The sequence below is a fragment of the Filicampus tigris genome, chromosome 3 (assembly GCF_054856515.1).
Source record: "Filicampus tigris isolate MCC_2025a chromosome 3, RoL_Ftig_1.0, whole genome shotgun sequence".
NCBI classification, from domain to species: domain Eukaryota; kingdom Metazoa; phylum Chordata; class Actinopteri; order Syngnathiformes; family Syngnathidae; genus Filicampus; species Filicampus tigris.
In genome coordinates this window covers 8177720-8200209 of record NC_141219.1, presented here as the reverse complement: position 1 = coordinate 8200209, position 22490 = coordinate 8177720, and the positions used below count along the sequence as shown (strand labels likewise).

At 37.9% G+C, this 22490-nt stretch overlaps 1 protein-coding gene across 3 annotated transcripts in view; it reads right to left on the bottom strand.

Annotated features, from left to right (window-relative positions):
- LOC147149758 (ephrin type-A receptor 6-like) overlaps positions 1 to 14739 on the bottom strand; it is a 49644-nt gene extending 34905 nt beyond the window's left edge. The window contains exons 1-3 of one of the 3 annotated variants that reach the window (XM_086024848.1): positions 14237 to 14739; positions 3800 to 3923; positions 3540 to 3604 (exon numbers count right to left, since the gene is read on the bottom strand). In XM_086024848.1, coding sequence (XP_085880974.1) covers positions 3540 to 3604; positions 3800 to 3923; positions 14237 to 14437 — 390 coding nt within the window. In that variant the 5' untranslated portion in view covers positions 14438 to 14739. The remainder of the gene's footprint in view (positions 1 to 3539; positions 3605 to 3799; positions 3924 to 14236) is intronic. The other 2 variants (XM_086024849.1, XM_086024850.1) reach the window with 2 other exon arrangements.
- Between the last annotated feature and the right edge of the window lie 7751 nt (positions 14740 to 22490).

The window sequence follows — 22490 nt, the reverse complement described above, 5'->3', positions numbered from 1 at the left end:
AATATGTTCCCAGCAGGGCCAGTAGTTGAAACACGGCATTTCATTTTACGTTTGTGGAATATAATTTAAGCAGCAAAATGCACTCGTTTTTAGCCATCTCTGGGGGCGGCCATTTTGTCTTATGTCGACTGAAAATGACATCACAACTGTTCACAATGACCAATCACGGCTGACCTGTTTTCTGAATCTGAACCATGATTGGTCGTTGTGAGCAGTTGTGATGTCGTTTTCAGTCGACAGAAGACAAAATGGCCGCCCCCGGAGATGGCTAAAAACGAGGGGATTAACACTTATTCCACAAACGCAATATTTATCACAATGCCCTGTTTCAACTAGTGGGCTAGCATACAATGTATTCTTGAAAAAAAAATATTTGCGTTGACTTCCACTTTAAAGCCACACACAATAGTCTTTTTTTGATGTTTTGAAACTTGGTATGAAAATTGAACATAGTGGCATTGTCAATGTGATAATGTTGTTTAAACGAATAAGACTTGATGTCAATCATGTTCATCTTAACCACACCAATTGTGACAGCAGCCAAAAACATACAATAGCTTATTATTATCGTGGTTCATCCTCTTAAGCACTACAATTAAATTTGTGTTGCGTTAATATGAGAAGCGTCACCATCATGGCAAGATAGATAGAAAATGTGAACTTTGGCAGATTATGAATCAGAAACCTAATTATGCAAAAATGTGATTAAGATGTTAGACATTTAATTGATAAAGAGTATATGTATGAGTTAATATGCATGTTCAGTTTAACAAATACTCTCACACACACGCACAACACACACATACAGTGGGTGTATCAATAACAACAGAAGAGAAAGTCAACCTGGCAAATAGCAGTGAGATTTAAATTACAACAGCCCAATTTGTCATCGTCTCCCTACAGGCTAGAGAGAGAGAAGGATTATGAAAATAACGTTACATTTCTGCAGTTGTGATGAATTATTGATTTGATGTGAATCTGCGTAGTGACGTTTTGTGTTATTGCTCAACCAATTACAGCCAACGTTATCCACCAAAGCTCCTGAGTTGTTTTTTGGAGAGAAGTTTTTCCAAGGTGGTTGCAGCATTGGCCACAATTCCTTTCTGTATGTTGTTACTTCATCTTGGCTTTGCTGCAAAGGATTTAATACTTTTTTTTTTTTTTTAATAAAAGCCAAGAGCACAAAATGTTCAGCTATCATTTCATGCCCTAAATTAGACCTGACATTTTAGAAAAATTACTGCTGCTCCATGCCGATGGTTGCATTTTCATCTCATACGTTGATGAGAATGAAATCAACTGTGATTTCTCATTAAGCTTAGCTTTTTCCAAGCCTACCAAAGAAAGATTTACATGCCAAGGAGCTTTTATTCTGTTTTTATGTTTCAAACATGTACAGAGTATTTATATTGTGCATTTTATAGTAAGTGTGAGGATAAGTGTGGTTTATATTGGTGAGTGAATACAGAGTCAAATCTAACTCATATATGAATATAATGGTGTTAATATGTTGCAATTGTGATGGCGTAAAAAAATGGACCTTTGCTATTATTCACAGTGCAAATTTCACACTATAATGCGTACATGGAAAAAATGTCTATAAATGTGGTGTGTCCTAAATCCTTCTGAATATCATTAAGTACACCTGTAAGCCAAAGACGAACCCATTAAATGATAGCGAGGATCTGGGTAAAAGCATGGTAACGCGTTTATGCTTTTGTTGATTTTCTTTTTCTCAATACCATACGTCCACAATCAAAAGTAGAACTGTGCATCCATTTACAAGAACTTAACTCATCTTCAGCAGGTCCAAGCCGAAATAGAATGAAAAGATAAACAAAAAGCCCCAATAGTGGCTCCTGAATTCCATTTGTTCCATGTGTCATGATTTGTTGACTTTGTTTTGATTGGATTGTGTTTTGTCATGTTTTCCTTGTGTGCTTCTTTTCATGTCTTGTCTTTCTCATTAGGTTTTTGTTTCCACCTGCTCTCATCAGGCCCTTACGTCAACCTGTCAGCTCCCTCCATCCGCTTGTTTCTTGTCCAGGTGTACCTCGTTGTCTCATCAGTTTGTGGAGCATAAATTCATCATTCATGCTAAAATGTTTGTATTTGATATTATTACACTGTGCATGCGTATCTGTAGTAACCAGTGAGTGAATATTACATTTACATGTACCAAGACTTGTGCATCACGGTTTGCAAATCAAACTTAGCATTTTGAGCCACATCAAAAGACATTGAATAGCAAAACTAAGAGTCACAGACTTGTGACTTTTCCGATTATTGAACTGACGAGATGGTCCCCAAAAGCTTCACTGGGATGGACGCGCTCACATCACCTACGTGCGAGTGTTCGGAGGTCGTGGCTATTTACCTCACACCATCTAGCTAGCAATGAGCTTCGGCTGGCTAGCTAGTGCGTCTAAACACATTGTTGAGTCGCTATTAAATCATGAGCCATCGTCTCCATGGCAGCGAATAAAACGCACCTCTGACAATTATCGTTCTCAGAAAGGGATGATGAGGAAAGACTGAGAAGTAATGCTAATTGCTAAGATAACCTACGATTGAACACCCGAATTAAGTGCTTGGGTGATTAAGTACACTTTTCACAAAAGTTTGGCAGGAACTGCGTTAAAGTGGAGAGCATCCAACTTTGAATAGCAAAAGAGCAGGCAAATTATTATATAATAAAGCATTATTTGTTTTCACAGTAGAGTCCTGAGTTTTGATTTTGACTTATGAGGTCTGCACGATACATGTTCTCTAAATTATATTACAGAAGAATTTTTCAAAATCAATTTGACTTTGCTAAAAACCCATACACAACCCATTCATAAATACTAAGTTTAAACTAAAATTTATATTTTTCTGCCAAACATAATGTAAATTTAAGAAATTAGAACAGTTGATTATATAAAAAAGAAAACCAACGGTACACTTCTTCTAGTGTTATATTTTGATAGCCTTCCTTCAGGTCCGTGGGGTTAACCTGCAAAACAATTGCTCCAAAAAATTAAAAAGTTGCTCCTCAACTGAGGTCATTGATTTGCAAAACTGCTCCGCAAAGAAAAAAAAAGAGTATACTTTGAGCCTTGTACACATGATGATAACATTATGCTAGAAGATAAAAGTCATCAACTCTGCAGTATCTCCTGAATCAGCTGAATCTAAGACGGCTCGCTGTTTGGATGTTGCGTTGCATCACTATCTGATGGATTTTGCTTCATAAGATCTGCTGTTTAGAGATGAATGATACGCCATGTGATATTCTGCAAATGTTTCATCTAAATCATTGCCTGCAGAGAGAAGGGGGGAGGTCACCTTGATGTTTTGCCTGCTCTTGATGTACAACACATAGTGCAAGTTCAGATGACCATCAGACATCCCAGCGTTAGTTTGTTTACAGGCTATCAATTGCCATAAAAGGGGGAGCTTTTTTGCAGGTAGTCACCTATATTTATTAATAGATTATAGTCCATTGAGTTTTCAACTCAAATTTCATTCTTATATGAGTCAATGCTAATATAACTCACCCCATTGATAGGATAGGTTTTCCAGTCCAGTTCCCCCAGCACTGCTGTGGTGTCCAAAAGAATCACTGGAAAGAGCAGAGCAGCGAGAGAGAGAAAGTCATGTAAAATGGAGAAGAAAGAGCAAGAGCACGGCGGGACAAACACAGTGAGCGGCAGGAGTGCGGCAAAAAAACGAAGAGGGTGAGTGCAAAAGAGGTTGGATGGGGAAGTTAAAGAGAAGAGAAATGGAAACGACAAAATGGGAAGAGAACAGACAATACTTATCAAGCTGTCAATGAGCAGGAGAACGAGTCGTAACGGCCTTAACAGATTCAACCAAGGGTGAAATAACAGCTCTTTTGAAGGTCTAGGACAACGCAGCTCTACTAGACACCTGGATTCCATCTATGGGGAAAGTCAGGAAGATAAGAACTTTCCTGTGACGAGGTCAAGGGGAATCGTTCCAAATCGGATGATAAAAAATTGAGATTGAAAGATTAAAGTAGGGGTATGTGGTATAAATGGAATACTTATAGACGGTAGGAATTTGATCATTGATACAGATTTGGACTTTACCGAGCAATCGCGATAACGGGAACGTGTTACTAAGTAACGCGTTAATCCAAATGTGCACATTTTGGAGTAACAACTAATCTAAGGCTTTACTTTTTCCAGTCAAGTAATCAGACTACAGTACAGTTACTCTTCTAATATGACATACCGTTGCTTTATAGACAGCATTTACTTCCATAGGCAGCTAACGTCTATATTTCTTATAGTGGTAATTGCAGTCAACTGCCTGCACGGTGAAGCAGTGAGACAGAATTGACAAGATTTAAGTAAACAGCACATACTTCTTAGCCACAGTGCCTTCATCATTGTAAAAGTAATAATTAATGAAGCAGAGCTGGGCGTTTGTCCGTCACTGACAAACACCCGTTTTGCTGACGGTTGACGAAAGATGAAAAAAAAAAAAAAACTGACGGAAAAAAACCTTTATATATTCCGCCATCCGTCTGCAGTCTGTCATTAGTCTATTTTTTGTGGCTTCGATGGCCACGGCGAGCGCGGGGAGGAAATAGTGAGTTGTTGTTGCTTGGGGGGCAGATTTGAGTGAGGGGCCAGATCTGTGAAAAGGCTACCAAAGCGCAGTGAGTCACTATTTCTCTTAAAACATCGTCCGGGCGGGGAGGCGCTAGTGAAACTTTAGTCGGACTCGCCGACGGACGCCCATTTAAAAATAGAGGCGGACCGACCTATAGACGGGTACTATTTTTCCCCCCGGAAATGAAGGGCGACGGAAGCGTACCCACGGATGACGAATAACGGACGCCCAATTTGTCGTAAAATGCCCAGTGAAGAATCATATACAGGATGACACCTAACACCAGAGTACTCACTTCAGTCAATAAACAAATAACCATACGTTATAGCACACGTAAGAAATAACTTGAACACAGTGAAATGCGTTATGAGAGTACAGTATTCAAATGTACATTTATATACATCATTTTCAGCGCCTTGACGACTCGCCTGTCCATAAACAGAAAGGGAGGTAGGGGAGAGATTTGCGCTTTCAAGCTGGAAATACTGTCACGATTTTGAGTTGGTGTCACCTAAATATTGATATGAATTAATATATTGTTGCACATGCTGTGCTGTCGACAGAGATTTATCTAACTTGAATGATTCCCCGTCACCCCGCCCAAAAAAATGCATCGAAGCGCAGTATGCATTCAAGCTTAAAGAGAAAGTCACACCAGATTGTGTGGCTGCGGGAGGTCCACAGGTTTCATCGTTAAGTCTATAAACAAAGTAGATTATAAATGTTGAGTTTTGCCATGACAACATTAATAGATCAATGTCAAGTTTAACAAGTTTGACTTTATTTTAGATTTGACTAAAAATAAGCGTTTATGTTGAGTGAAGTCTAGAAAACTGTCTTTTTTAAATGAAAAACAAGTCTTCAATTTATGTTAAGCGAAATCCAGGTAGGACGTAAAATAAAAATAATTATGCCTAGTCAAAAAGGGTGTCTTTAATGAATTAAAAAAAAAAAAAATCTTAATTAAATGTCACCGTTAAAAATGCACTGCCAAATAAGCGGCAAAGCCAGGTGTCATTTTTATGCTAAGCAGGGTTGTCTGTATCTGCTCAATGTAACTATGAGAGTAACTTGTAATTGCATTTAGTTACTTCGAAAATCAAGTAATCAGTAAAATAACTATGTTATTTTCTAAAGCAAGTAATCACTACAATGACTTGAGTTGCTTTTTCAAGGTAAGTCTGGCAACACCGCTTTTCTTGAAAACAACAACATGGCCGCCTTACAGCGCACCATGTCGGCCGGTGCATGTACATCGCTGGGGGACGCGAGAATCAGTGTGGACGTTGGGAGAAGGGGAAAAAAAGTCTCCTGAGGGACAGGGAGTAGTACTCCTTGATAATCGCCTCCATGGCCCCATAATAAAGCAACATTTCTGACAAGCATTGTTCTCATTATAGGAAGACAAGGAGTAATTAACGGCAAGCATGTGCAAACCGCCAGTCCATCTAATAATGATGTCGCAAACCACCGGATTAAGTGCTTAGGTTGTAAGAGTACACTTTGACAGAATTGTGGCTGTAATCACGTCACAGCGGAGACTAACCAACTATGGACAGCAAATTAGCAGGTAATTGAAAAGTTTATATACAGAAAATAATGTCACAGCTAAATGCACATATCCAAGAATATAAAATGAATCAATAAATTATCGTACACATCAGCTAGGAGGAGAAACCTAAAGACAACCCTATATCAATATACTGTATATTATATATTTATATATTATATATATATATATACATATTTACAATATCACAAAAGCTAATTGGTGGTAATGTCTGAGTTTTGTGCACAATAAATAAAAAATACATTCCATCTTTTTTGGGAGTTGATATCTAATTTTTTTATCAATTTAATTTGGCAAAAATTATTATACAAAGAATTCAGATACACTTCCATTATATTTTTGACACTGACGTTTATATCGTGACATATACATTTACCATGGAGGACTTATTTTATACCGTGATATGAATTTTCGACCATCCGCCGGCGCCTGACGGAAGACATTTTCAAGCAACTAAAGTATCCGCCTAACACTCAGACCGTAACATACGAAGAATAGGACCGGTTGAAGAATGACTCAATGTACCCCAACTCTCATTCAATATTAGTTGAGCTAACCGCATTAATTGAAGACAAGTACTTCAATCTGGCGTGACTTTCCCAATAAAAAGTCATCTAAGCAGACACATGTGAGTGAAAAGGCCATTTCACTGCCATCTGTGGTAGAATTCCTCAGAAAGGCCCCACTTACGTCTGATCGAGACGCAGCAGAGTCCGTTCCGCTAAAAATAAATCTGTTCATGTCAGTATAAATGTACAGAGCCACTCTGGACCGCATATGCAATCCGTGCTTAGACAAAAGCCTTCTAAAATCCAAACCTGCAGCTCAATGTGAGATTGTAGCGTGTTTAAGCATTTACACTAGTGACAATCACTGCGAATTACAATCATTCAATTGAATTATGGCCAAAAGAATGGTGATGAACAAAATATAGTGCTTTAATTATGTGTACATTTTATATTCAATTTCCATAAGAGCACTTTATTTTCAGCATTTGCAGTTGGGATTTGTGTATTTACACATGTTCCAATTATGAGCGTTTCTCTTGCTAAAAATGAAACAAAGCGTCCAAACAGGGTCTCTTCTCATCTCCTCGTCATTGCTGCACAGGTGGCAAACTCAGATTCGTTACTCTTTAGACTTGTAGGGTAGGTTTCGTGGCAATTTTCAGTTGCAGCAGTTCCCTGTGAGTTATGTTCCAGTTGTAATGGCGAATCGAGATTATTAATTCACCTGCCGATGTTGAATCCGACACAAGTAGTCAAACAGTTCATGCCGTCCTGAGATTCTTCCATACTTGGTTTCTACACTGTTGATAGCGGGAATGCTCTGAGCTGCTAATAGCAACCACGAAATCCACTATCATCCGTTTTCATTACGTATGGATAGTTGTGTTGTTATTGCGACACGCTGGAGCAAAACCGAAAACAATCAGCTGTCCAATCAGAAAATGAGAGCGCAAATAGAGATTGTAATTACCTGGTGATATGGCCTCAAAAATCCTGTTTGTTCAATGAAACGCGGCACGCATTTTCACTTTCTTTATCAAAAACGAGGAGGGAGAGAGAATCCTATATTAATTACACAGGTGCACTCTCGCCTTAACCCAAGTGCGCTTCCAAAACGTGTTCATCCACGTGTTTAACCGTTAGCGGATCATGTGTTTAGGACTCGATGGCTAGAATTGTGTTAACAACTTATTTTTTTCTTAACGCGGGAGTACAAACATGAATAATCTCTAGCTCTGCTCTCTGGTCACGGCTCAGGTTTGCGGAGAGTCATTATCTGGCCGAGCCTTGTGAGCCAATTTGATATGAGGAATGTGCAATTTCCTTTGTCTCAACACAGACAGTTAATTCCAATCTCTATCAATAAAGCTAGTCCCACTCCAGCGGTTGACATCGTAGACCGGAGAGTCACATCTTCGGATGACCTGCCACTCCAGCATTACAGCTGGCTTTTTCCAAATGCGGATGAATGCCCTGGTTGCGCAGAACAGCGCTGGTAACCTTTAGTTAGTCTAAATGAAGCAGTTAGTCAGCATTTAGGAGAAAAACCTTACCAGCGCTGTTCCTCTGTCCGTGAATTACGGCTGACGTATGATGACAGGGTGGCCGTGTCACAGTCCAAAAGGGCCAATGATTTCTCATAATGCTTTGAAAGCATCACATTAGTTTGACTTGAACTCCCATCAAATGTCTCGATCACTATCACTATCTCTTGCGCACCAATCCAAATATACTCAGCGAGTATCAAACTGAATGGGGGGCAGTACACACACATATTAGGGCTGTCAAATTTAAATTAATCTCCATAGTTAATGCTTTCAATTTGACAGCCCTAATATATATATATATATATATATATATATATATATATATATATATATATATATTTATATATATATATATATATAATGATGATGATGATGATGATGATGAATATATATATATATATATTCAAATATATACATATATATAGATATATAGATATAGATAGATAGATATATATATAGATATATATATATAGATATATATATAGATATATTCATCATCATCATCGTCATCATTATATATATATATAAATATATATATATATATATATATATATATATATATATATATATATATATATATATATATATATATATATATAATGATGACGAGAGAGAAAGAGAGAGAGAGCATTTTCTGGCAATGAAAGTGCACTGTGCAGTGTGTATGTGAATAACAGGTATGCATGTTTTGATACAACAAATAAATTATCAAATTTGTTGTTGACAGAAAACTAAAATTATCCAACATTTATTGAACAGCAGTATGTTTGGCAGATGGGGCTGCTGTGGTTTCCGAAAACGTAGTGCTAATGATGCTAATCATACCAAACTATGTTAACAAAACAAAACATATTTTAGGCACTGAATGCAAATAATTCACAATTAAAGTATCTAAGATTTATTTACAATTTTGTAAAAAAAAAAGTACATATTCTACATAAAATAGGTGTAATCCCTGACAGGTGCCAAATTTCTCTGAAACACGTTAAATGAAAGCAAATCTGTATTGTTTTATTTAAAATAAATGTAAAATGTATAAGCAGGAAAAGTAATGATAAAAACAGTTATTATTCATTTTACATACGAGGTATCTAATGCATGACTACTTAATAGATATTACATGCCCAGCAGCCAAAGATTTTTGATTTTTTGGTTCTAATTGACAGTCAGAGCGATATCACATATGTGTTCATTGCATCGTGTCCCATGACTTGCAATGAATATACCAATAGATATTTGGAATATTTTGGCAACCTAATCTGACTTTATGAACGGGGAAAATATTAGACACATCCCTCAGTATGATTCGGTGCAAGTTTGCACCGCCACAAACAATAACACAACAACAATAACGTCCTTGATGAGATGCTTCTGCAGACAACAACCATAGTTGTATACAGTACGTCAACTGGAGGAAGGCCACAACAGCCAGGTCAACAAAGAACAATAACGAAAAAAGTTTCCTGACCGGCTTTCATTCCTCCGAGGGTGATCAGGAAAGAAGTCAAAATGGAGGCGGTATGAATGTTGCAAATGTTTGTTCTCAGAGTGAGCCAAACTTTTACTCACCCGTGTTCGAGACGGGCAAAATCAATGCAATTAAGATGGTAACACTCACCCAATTTATATACCTCCTCCAATCAATTACATCCTTTATACTACAATGACCCCATTCTTTAAGAGCGATCAATCAATTCAAATAACATTGGGAGGATCTGGGCTCCCTAAGTACTAAGATAATGTGGGGCAGTCGGCTTCCATCACTAACTGTGAGAAACACTCGCTGATAATGATCATTGAACTCTGGCATTGATCTGCTCTGACCAGCGTGATTTTCCAAAGGACTTCCCCATCTACGTTAGTCAAAAACAATCTAAAATAGACACACAGAGACTAGACTAGATATATTTCATATGATATAAGAATACCAGGGGTGTAACGATTCACTCAAGCTCCGATTCGATTTTAGTTCCCGATTTTCGATTCGATTTTTTCAAAATCGCTACCATGCTTGTGCCCTAGTGTGGTGCTGCAGGCGTCCGCAAACACAATACCCAATGATGTTTGGCGCAGGCGCGTACTTTTATCTAAATTTTCAAAATGTGGTATGCATCTGGAATGGAAAAAAAATAAAGGCATTTTAAAATCTAAATTAGTATATTCTAATGATCTAGGTATGTTATGTCTTTTGTTAGGTGTTTCTGTATAGGGCTTGTGAGTGTTGATATGTCAGAGTTCGATTATTAGATTAATCGGCCCGAATCGATTTTCTTTATCGATTTTGCGATTTAACCGTTACAGCCCAAAAGAATGCAGTAAATTTATTGTGCATTGTTCTGCTTACAAAACTGCGCTGTAAGAAGAATGGTTTACTGGGTCTGTCTTGGGACAAATCTTTTAAAAATGATTATTTTAATGACTTAAATTCTTCATTTCTTTCCAATATTTTGGACAGTTCCATTCATCTGTGATGCTTTTCTGATAGATTTATCCATATTGCCATTTTAATGTAGCATGTGCATCGCATTTGCAAAGCGTTTCACACGCAGATGTTTGCTTGCAGGTGTGTGTGTGTGTGTCATGTTGGTTGCTTTTCTGTTGTTTTCTGGTTTATGTCACGTCGTGCCATGTCATATCATATCTACGCCTGTAGCGATAAATATATTCCCAGAAACAAGGTAATAAGATATCAAGATAAATGATAGTATCGTTGATGATGTTTTTTTTAGAGGAATTTAGAGGAATGAACTTAATTCTCAAGAATATTTAACATTTGCATTGAAATGTGGAACAATAAATAAAATTACTTAAATAAAAATTACACATAAAAGTGACTCGGGTTCACAAAAATTGCTCAGAAACAAATATTAACACACAACACAAACAAGACACACAAGCACACGTCTGTTGTGGCAGAGTAAAATGAGATGTATTTGAACTCCTTGAGAATGTCTTCTTTCACAAGGCTGGAATGGTTGTTTGGGAAATGTACGTTTTTTATAGGCAAGTGCTACTACCTATCAAAAGTCTACAGCATTTTTTTACACGCAGGTTTCTTAACTGTGTTGAATTGCTGCATATCTTTCGCTATAAAGCCAGCAACGCATGAGTATCTGTGAGGGCTTCTAATTGTAAACTGTCAGGCACGGACAGCCCTCCATGTTTGGCCATATTTTTTGCTCCTAGCTGAAGATTAGGTGGGACGATTGTGTTTTTAATTGGACTTTGAGGTTCGGTGTGTTTTAATTGAATTTTTAATTTTTTTTTGGGGGGGGTGATCAAGAAATGTTGCTTCATTACTATATCCTTTAAAAGCGATAAAAGTCAATATTTCTGGAAAAGGGATGAACTGCAATATTTACCTTAATGTAGTATTACAGTATTCCAGCAAAGTATCATTTTAGTCTTTGATATTATGTACTGAAATTACTGCAATAGTGAATTTAGGAATATGTTTTTTTTTTTTTAAATAAACATGATAATTTCAAACATGGTATAATTTTTGCATGTCATGACTTTTTTTAAATTATAAATACATTGCACTCAAACATGCCACTCAATGGACTTGTATATTTATTCACGCTTTTACTGACGCACAACAAACTGCAATAAAAAAAAATGTTGATATTCGGCTTGTTTTAACTGTTCCTCACTGACGTTAGATATTCATTTATAAATATCATAATGGAAGATTAGACAATAGTACCTACAATTATTATTAGTAGTAGTATAAGTATTCATATAAGATAGAGCTTGTTACCAGTCAATGCTTTTAAATCTGATATTAAAAAGAATCAGTATTTAGGAATCTGTATGGAAATTCTGAATGTTTAAAGCATTTTTATTTACCGGTAGTTCAATTTAAATATACATTACGTTCGCACACAGTAGATGACTGCCTCATAGTTTAGAGGGTTGTGGGTTCAAATCCAAGCTTCGGCACTCCAGTTTCCTCCCGCAAGAATGTGCATGTCAGGTTCATTGTAGAAATTGTCCAAGTGCGAATGTGAGTGTAACGGTTGTAAGGATGATAAGCTGCATAAAAAAGTCATTCAATTATGAAAACTTTCATTCTTTATTTGAGACCATTTTTAAAAATGATTATTTTTTTCAACATTCAAAAACTGGTTTACATGAAGTAAAAACTTTCAATTTAACCTAAAAAGATGATTTGTCTTAAGTAATAAAGCCAACTGAATGACTTTAATTTAGGTCCACTTCAAATAATTGGCTCGCTGTACCTTGAGAAATTAGCTCAGCGGACAAAAATTTCAGGTTGCACGAAATGAATTATCAACATGAGTCAAAGCTAAAATATAAGTCTGATGGATCACATCCGTTTTTAGAAGTTCATCCAGTGTTTCTTTTTTTTTTTTCAGTGTAATTTGAAAAAAAAAACATGTAAATAAAGACGCGGTATGTACGTTTACAATTGACTTGCTAATCACTTTAAATCCGAGCTATTTTGCCAAATATATCTCGCCCACTTCATATTCCAGACTCATTGCACCTTAGTCAGTATCGCCTCTTTGCGAGTACATTTGAAACTCCTCACGTTAGTTTTATCAAGTTTCTCCCATATGCCTTTCCTCCCCTTCAAGCCTGTCTCCAGCACAGGCAGGCAAGCAGGCAGACACGCATCCTGTGGGGAAAACTCGGCGCACTTACATAAAGTGATGTGCACACTAAGATGAAGTGAAGGAGACTCTGACATTTGACTAGTGAAAGGAGCTGTCTGTCCTCTTTGAAAATGTGTATCCTAAACATCAAACCCTCGACGACCGATATTAAACTGACCTCTGTCGATGTGTGAAGTGGATGCTTTCGAGAGGAGATTGGCCCTACGTTTCGAAAAAGTGTGCAATGATCTTGTTGGGTTCAAATCCACCTCTGAATGACATCAAATCCTGATGGGTTTTTTTTTTGGTACTGGAAAGTGAGTTTGTGAGGGATTCTTCCGGGACTGCGGAAGGCAACATGTCCGATATCAACAAAATGGGCACTTGAGGTGGGAAAAGGCAGGTCCAAAGCGTTGCCAGAGATGACAAGTTGCCAGAGGCTTCCGTTTACTCTCACACTCCCTGTCATTGGAACAATGTTTCTCTGCCCCTCAGACTTAGGAGGTGGAGAACAATGTCAAAGCGTCCTTGTGGACATCAACAAACTCTTTATCGAGCACAACCTTACAAAATATTTAATAGAAACAAAGGGGCTGGTAGACAGGTAAATTTACCCATCCATCCATCTTCTATCCCGCTTATCCTCACTAGGGTCACGAGTGAACTGCAGACTATCCCAGCTGACTTTGAGCGAGACCACAGAACTAACAAATCCTAATAATAATTCAATACAATTATAATTGATATTAATAATAATTTACCTACAGCTGACCGGTGAAGCGTTTTTGCGGGGATACGCACGAAACTGGGGTGCGTGGAGAAAACCTAGACAAGCCCAGGGAGAACATGCAAACTTCACACGGTGATGGTCTAATGGAGATTCGAACCCTCACCTGACTGACTGTAAGGTAGACATGGTAACAGCTGTGCTGCCAAATAATCAAATGAAGTAACCCAAGTGCAATTGTTTTCAGGCCAAAATTGAAGGTTCGTTTTTAGTTTGAGGAACCGCATTTGCCTCCTCTGGCGCCTATTCAATTTCAGACCCTGAGACGCTTTTTAATGAAGTAATTAGTTAAGAACTGCCCATGAGAATTCTCATAAATGTGTCTTTTCTGTAATGAATCTGCATACGAGATTCCCTTTTTTGAATTGGAGAAACCTAGATCGTTTAATGTAATCACGAGTCCCAGCGGGAATATATAGCATAAAGCATTATTTATTAATTGTAGAGTATATAGGCGGAATGCACATCTAAAATGGAAACTAGTTTTTAGACTGGTGAACGCCTGTACAGTAAATTAGGCTCGGCGTGTGTTTTGTTGTTGTTTAAACGAACTTAATTAGGAGCAGGACACGTGTTCTCACCTTGATTTGAGACTCCTTGTTCGGCCAGGTTACTTTTGGCGAGCAGGACCAGAAGCAGGCAGTATTTCCCACAGGAGAGCATGGTTGAGTCAGACAGGTGCGCTCTGGAGCTACCAAAGCCGTGCGCGAGCCCTCACTTGACCCTCCAAAATAAAAGCTACGAGATTTTACATGAAAAGAAACCGTTGTATCCACACTCATAAGGTCGTCGTCCGGTCCACACTAGTTGTTCTTATCGCTATTCGTCCATCTGGAGCTCCAGGTGGAGGTGAGCGAACAGGCGATGGACACGCGATGCCATCGCGCGTTTAAAAAAAAAAAAAAAAAATCAAACAAACAAACCCCACTTCGTTGAAGCAACTTCCAAAATAAAAGACTTTACTGGCTCGTTCCGAGTCTTGTTCAACGGCGAACTTTTTCAGGGCAAAGTACCAGATCATTTGAAGGAGTTTATCCCAAACGCAGAAACAAGCAAAAGGCAGAACAAGGAAGAAGATTCCGACATAGCGCTTTTCTCTCTCTCTCTCTCTCTCTCTCTCTCTCTCTCTCTCTCTCTCTCTCTCTCTCTCTCGCTCTCTCTCTCTCTCTCTCTCTCCCTCTCTCTCTCCCTCTCCCTCTCTCTCTCTCTCTCTCTCTCGCTCGCTCGCTCTCTGTCTGTCTCTCCCTCTCCCGTTCTTTCCCCCTCCCTCCCTTTTACACCAACAGGAGAGAAGTAGGCTACAAATATGATGTTATTTATGTTATTTCTTTGTCGTGTTTTCTGGTCTTACAGTATTTAAACAAACGAATCCAGACACAATGGATGGGTTTCTATTTTTGGGGAGAAGGATGAAAAATGGAAGTTAGCCAAATCGCGTAATGCTATAATGCAGCTTAGCTGCACTGGATGATGTGGTTTTGGGTCAGTAATGTGTCTGGGGCTGTTTGCACTGACAAGCAGATAGATTTCGAATTCACAATGCGCATCACACGTTTACAAGTAGGTATGCATGTCTTTGCTCAAGACAATTAGTCAACTTGGTTCCCGGCACAGATTGCGCAAACACAGGAATCATCCATTATTAAATTCTGGCAAGTTGTTGTGCTTCTTTTTGTGTGAAAACAGGCATGTGTGGTCACCCACCAGTAAAATCGCAGCGCTGCATGTGAAGTGATGCATATGATTCTATCACCAGCATCAGCACACATCATGAAGTTGAAAATATATTTTACGCACACACACGAAATACAATGTCAGATTGTACCAATGATCCAGAATATGCACATATGGGATGTTACTGTTTATTCTTTTCCAACCATATCTGTCTATCTTTGCATGCTAAACAATCTAACCATATTCCTGTCACACTGAACATTATTGACAGCAAATGTTGACCCCTGGTGTGGGAAATAAAGTGACTGGTTGTTGTGTGTTGAGGTAACATCACTGCACTGGCAGGGAAGCATTTAGACAACATTTTGATCATATAAGCAGTGACTTGGGGGGATCTGTGACAGAAAACAAGATAAAGATTGACATATGCATTTAACAACTGCATCTCTATTTTCCTTCTTGTTTATGCCCACCGGCCCTTCCTGCCACATAGTAAGCCTCCCAATGTTTACTCAGGCCTTGGTTTCTTGATGTCACTTTGTCAGTAAAGCTATATTCAATGCCGTTTCTAAATTTTGTAGTGACTGTCTGCCCTTTGGAACATTGTTTCAGACTTTTTTTTTTCTCAGCTTTTTGTGTAATTAATGTTAATTGATTCACAGTTTTTATTCCTTTGTTTATATGACAGCTATATTGTTTATTTATCAATTATCCATCGATTTTATTTACCACTTATTATTTATTATTATTATTATTAATATTATTATTGTTGTTATTATTATTGTTATTGATAATATTGTTATTATTATTATCATTATTATTATTATTAGTAGTAGTAGTAGTAGTAGCAGTAGTAGTACATTTCTTCTAAACATGCCTGTGTGGCAACTCAGAATCTTTTGGCTTTCAGCACCGGGGACAGTGACACGCGACAATGGAAGAGTTTATAGAATTTGACTTAAAGAGAAAATCAACCCCCCAAAATGTGTACAATATATTCTATTTGCCTCCAATAGTCTAAACACAACCTTCTGATCAATATTGCATGTCTACTTCCGACACAGTGATAAAAAATGGTGCCGCTAGTTAACACAATAACCACGCCCCCACAGTTTCTCCACCAATGACATGAGCTTCTAGACTTGCCAAAGTTCCAGAGTCAAAAGAATCACAGAAGGCAGACAAAGCTGCAGTGTTAGCACATATTCTAATTAATGGACAGTGTTACTAGCATTAGCTTTTTGCTAATCATAATACGTATAATCGTATTTGGCTAAGTTGTAGACTTATGTTTGGGAGATATTTGTGTTTGGAAATAACACCATATCACCAAACCTCTACAATAAATTGCAAATGTATTTTGGTTGCTTGGTGCAGACAGAGAAGATGGCAGCCAAACGCAAGCTTGGAACGTGTGCGCGCTCTCCAGTGAGCTACAGCCCACTGGTTGTCATTCAGCAAAAACAGGCATGTTGTTGTGACTGGGCTTTAGTCCTTTATTTTATCACAGGGTTGGGTGTGGCCTGGTGTCCATCAGTATTTAAGCTCTGATTGCTCAAAAACACATTTTATGTTATTAATTTTTCTTCTTTATCTATAGGTCTATTGTCCCTTCGTGTACAGCACTTCGCATGGAGCTGTGTTTTTTTTTTTGAAGTGCTCTATAAATAAAGTTAAGTTGTTTTGCTGCAAATACTGCTCAATCCTCTTTGTAGGAGTACCTGCTGTTTGAAAGACTATTAGCCTAGTTTGCTACTGTAATGGTCAATTCCAAGCCATTTAACTTCTGCTGTGTATCATAACTACATCCTGTATTCAGTCAATTCTATTTTTTGTTCTTATAGTGCATGGTTGAGCAGATGGACGACTGGATCTGTGTATATGTTCACAGCATGACTGTTAACTGACTCATAATATGTGCTGCGGATAGTCGTGATCAGTGAAGGCATTTCCATATCGTCTGTCAATATGGTCACTTTTGTGACCAAATTGACATACATACCAAGGGCAATTGTGCTTACTGGAGGATGAATTTATTTCTATTTCAAACGCCACATGAGTTTTCCCATTGCCAAAGAGAACAAATAGCACTTTCTTACAAACAAAGGAAACAAGGCACACTGCCACTTGATTTCTGTGGCGGCCTTTGACTGCTGAAACAGCGGATTTTTTTTTGGGGGGGGGGCTTGCGAGCGATAATGCTCTTAGCAGACAAATATTGCATCCTCAGTGACTACAAGCAGGGATTTATTTATTGTTTGGACGAAAAGCACCTTTTGTATTTATATTTCTATTGAGCTGCCTGCCATTTGACCTCACATTGTTCCTTGTGTTCAGACTAGATGAGCTCTATTTGCATGCTGAAAAATATTCCGGACCGCATTGTGTTTTCCTAAGGCATAAAGCAGGCAATTTTCTCATTCGGTCTCAGTAACATTGCCTACACTCACCACTTGCATACCCAAAACAGAGCAATGTTTCCAATTTCTTTTAATTTTTATTGAGACGAATGATAACAGAAATAACCGATTACAGTAATTGTTTGCTGTACAACCTTTAAACAGCACACAAGACTTAACTTTTTTGACGACAGTATAGAAATAAATTCCGCACGCTCCCTTCCAAAAGTATTGCGAGTGTTGAAAATGCATTTATTTTTGTTGTAGGCTAGACGCGTTTGGTTTGACATCAAAAGATGAATATCAAACAAGGGATTCACAGCTTCAACATTTATTTCAATGTATTAACATTTGCATCCGATACAGAACTTAGAGCAGCGATTCCCAACTACACTGTAAAATGCAATTAGCTATCATTATTTTAAAAAAGCATGCAAACCGGTTGCACTTAAAAAAAGCAAGTCAACTAGTTAATTTTATACTAGTTCTACTAACTAGAACTTCCTTTGTAGAGTACACTTACAAATGAGTTTAAGCAACTAAAACAACCGAGTGTACTTGATAACTGATTCCAGAATACTTCTTGACTTAATAAAGACTACTCAGAATTACTATTTTAATCTACTAAATGATTGCATGTTAAATTTACTCTATTCTGTTCATGTAACATACTTATGTAAGTTTCACTCTCTTATATTACTTCACTAAGTTATATGTTTACTTGGAAAACAATCTGAATCGTTAAAACCATGCAAACTTGACTTCAGTGGTTGAAAAATATTTAGAAAGGAATGAAAAGCAAGTTCCAATTGACTAAAACAATCCGAAGTACAATTAAACATGAATCAAGATAATAACACAGTTGAAAGTTCAAATATATATTGTTCTTTTTTTTCTTTCATTTCAACTTTTTTAAAGATTGCCATTATTGGCATCCACAAACACTACTGTACAAATAATACAGTAAACTGCTTTAAAACTACATTAACAGTTCATAGACCACAAGAACCAACGTGCTGACAAGTGCACTTCAATATTCCAGAACAATAATTCTCAAAAATATTTGAAAAGGATGGATCAAAAATACGTGAGAAAAAATGTACCTCTGATAATAAGGCGGGTCTTTTTGTTGACAAATCTCATCAAGTGCAACGTAGCTTAATTCAGTGAGTGCAAAAAGCTGAGAGGGTATATAGATGTTTACTTAATTTACAGTTTAAAAAAAGGAGCAATGATGATCACCAATCCCGTATTTCCCAGTGGTTGACAGTCACGTTACATCAGATGAAACTATGTCATACAGTATCTTTGAAATGCAATTGGATGCGCCTGCTCTGGAATTACACAAGCATCTGCACCTGGCTATTGTGAACATGTTTCTCATACACTGTTGTGTGGGAAGCAGTTGTTGACAGACAGCTTTGCTGTAATTGAGCAATTCAGGAGCTGTGTGAGGCATCTGCAGCGCATCATAGAGCAAGCCACTTCATACAAAAGTCAACGACTGCATTTGCATTTCCGCAAGGCGGTCTTATTGTCTGCACAGAAATAGAATCGGAAATGATACAACGTGTCTATCCACAGGAGTTGTTGTGTTAACTAAAGTGTAAACTAAATCATTAATGAGGCTGTTAAAAGAAACCCTTTTTTTATTATTAATATTCAGATGTGCCAATATTGTTCCTTTGCTGAAAGACTTTTCTACTTTGAATAATAACTGCAAAGATCTGAGCATATTGTGCCTTAAAGGGAAGTCAACCCCAATAATAAGTTCTTCTTGACAATAATAAGTTCTACGTGCCTCCACTAGTCTAAACATGGCATTTTGTTTAATGTTGTGTTTGTGGAATAGGAGTTAAGCAACAACATCTACCGTTTTATATCCATTTCAGGGGGCGGCCATTTTGTCACTTTCTGTCAACTGAAAATGACATCACAGATGCTCAGGGCTCAGGTAATGACCAATCATGACTCACCTGTTTTCTGAAGCTGAGCCATGATTGGTCATTATCTGAGCCCTGAGCAACTGTGTTATCCTTTTCAGTCAAAGGAAAGTTGCAAAATGGCCGCCCCAGAGATGGACAAAAATGGGTGAATTTTATTTTCTTAACTCATATTCGTAATAATGACATCACAACTGCTCATGGTCAAGCTGAGCCTTGATTGGTCATTACCTGATCGTGAGCAATTGTGTTGTCATTTTCAGTCGACAGAAGTGACAAAATGGCTGCCCGCTGAGTTGGCTAAAAAGGGGTAGCTTTTGCTGCTTAACTCATATTCGACACACGCAACATTAATCAGAATGCCGTGTTTCAACTAGTGGGCCTGCTGGGAACATATTCTTGAAAAAAAATGTGCTTGAGTTGATTTTCCTCTTTCAGAACTGATGGTTTTGAAAATAGGATAGTGGAATATACTTTTGGTGAGGGGCACTTTACCTCAAAATCATCCATCCACACAATAAAAATCCCTACAATGTAACCTTAATTTTTTTTTTTTGCATCACCCTAACTGGTGGAACTTCCAATGTCATAAACAATACAATAAAATGCCTCTGAAGTCCCACTACCTCAACATTTGACCACGGGAAAGTTGTTTGAAAATCCAAACAAACTGGAGGTTGACCAGCTTCCTGGAACTAGTTATTTGACCTCACAGATTCCACAATACAGTATCAAGTATGAGATTGTCTCCTAGATTGAAGGGACAAGGTCAAAACTACACTGATTATTTTGAAGTACAGTATATAAAATAAAAACGAAATCATATTAACATCCATTGAACTGTTCACATCATATTCTATTCATAAAACTTCGTTTAAAGTCATTTAGCCGGAAAACGTTCATTAAGGGAGGCTTGTCCTTCTTGCTACAGCAAGATAGTCAGGCAATAAGATCTTGAAATTCCAATAAGCAAATGGAACCCTTGATTTAAGATGATAGAGTGGCGGTGTAGAGACGAGCTGTGACAGCCGGTCAGAAGTCTCTGAAGACATCAGTGCAAGATGACCTATGGCAGAAGAAAGCTTTGTGAAGTCCTGCAATGGAACCATTAATACTCAACTGCAGACTGGCTTAGACCAAAGCAGGTTTGACAACTTAGTTTCCTTCACCTACTTTATTCACACACCTTCTTCACTGAAGTGCACCATGAATTGCATGTACTGTATTGCCTGATTATTACGGATTTCATTTGCCTGTCGGCTGATATCTATATTAAAGAGCAACCCTCCCTCTCCCTCTGCTCCTTTCCCTCGGTCTGCCTCGGCCCTCGCTATGTCTTATTCGCTCACTTTACAGCCTTCGTTCATCCTGCCTCCCTCAGCATCTTCCTCTGCGTCTCTTTTCTTCTTTCTTCCTTTCCACAAACAACCCATTCCTTCCCCTCAGATCCTCTGCTGCAGCGCCGAGGCACCTGCCCACACACTTTTTACCCTCAGTCCATCTTATTCTCTTCTATATGAACTCTCTCCCTCTCGCTCGGTAGGCTGCCGCTCTTTTCTCCCTCTCTCTCGCTCTGAATATTTCATGATTTGGTGGCGAAGTGCTGAGGTGAGGAGCCTGTCTAGAGCTTGCACAGCACAAATATTTACGCTCTGAACTTGGCTTAGTTGAGTGTCGGGACAAACTGTGCGCGCGTGTGTGTGTGCATGTCATCTATGTAACAGTGATTACATGTGGCATGGCTCCCAGAGGGGAGAGAAGGACTTTGGTCCCATCATACATTGTTGATGATACAGCTCCATTTTATCCTAGATAGAGAGATCAATAGATAGATAGATAGATAGATAGATAGATAGATAGATAGATAGATAGATAGATAGATAGATAGATAGATAGATAGATAGATAGATAGATAGATAGATAGATAGATAGATAGGTAGCAAAAAATACGCTAGCTAGCTTTGAAAAATGGCTAGATTGATAGATAGATAGATAGATAGATAGATAGATAGATAGATAGATAGATAGATAGATAGATAGATAGATAGATAGATAGATAGATAGATAGATAGATAGATAGATAGATAGATAGATAGAGAGATAGATAGATAGATAGATAGATAGATAGATAGCAAAAATAAGCTAGCTAGCTTTGAAAAATGTCTAGATAGATAGATAGATAGATAGATAGATAGATAGATAGAGAGAGAGATAGATAGATAGATAGATAGATAGATAGATAGATAGATAGATAGATAGATAGATAGATAGATAGATAGATAGATAGATAGATAGATAGATAGCAAAAATAAGCTAGCTAGCTTTAAAAAATGTCTAGAAAGATAGATAGATAGATAGATAGATAGATAGATAGATAGATAGATAGATAGATAGATAGATAGATAGATAGATAGATAGATAGATAGATAGATAGATAGATAGATAGATAGATAGATAGATAGATAGATAGATAGAGAGTAGATCATAGGATGGGAATTGAAGGTGGAGGACAAAGAAAGCTTCATATTGGCAAATGTCTTTTCTATTTTGGCTGGCAAAAGTGAAGCTCAATTGCAGGTCTGGAGGAACATCAAAACACAATTAAGGGCTGACACGGAACCGGTGATGCAGAAGAGTGAGGACACGCAAGGAGGAGTGGAGCTCGGCAAAGAGAGAAGGACAAGAGAGGGAGGCTCTGGGGAAGTTGACAGAGAAGCTCAGAGAAATAATTGTATTTTATTAATGGAGAAGTGATAGAAAAGGAGCAATCATTTGGATGGCATGTCTTGGTTTATGTGTGAGTAAAAAGAAGAAAATAG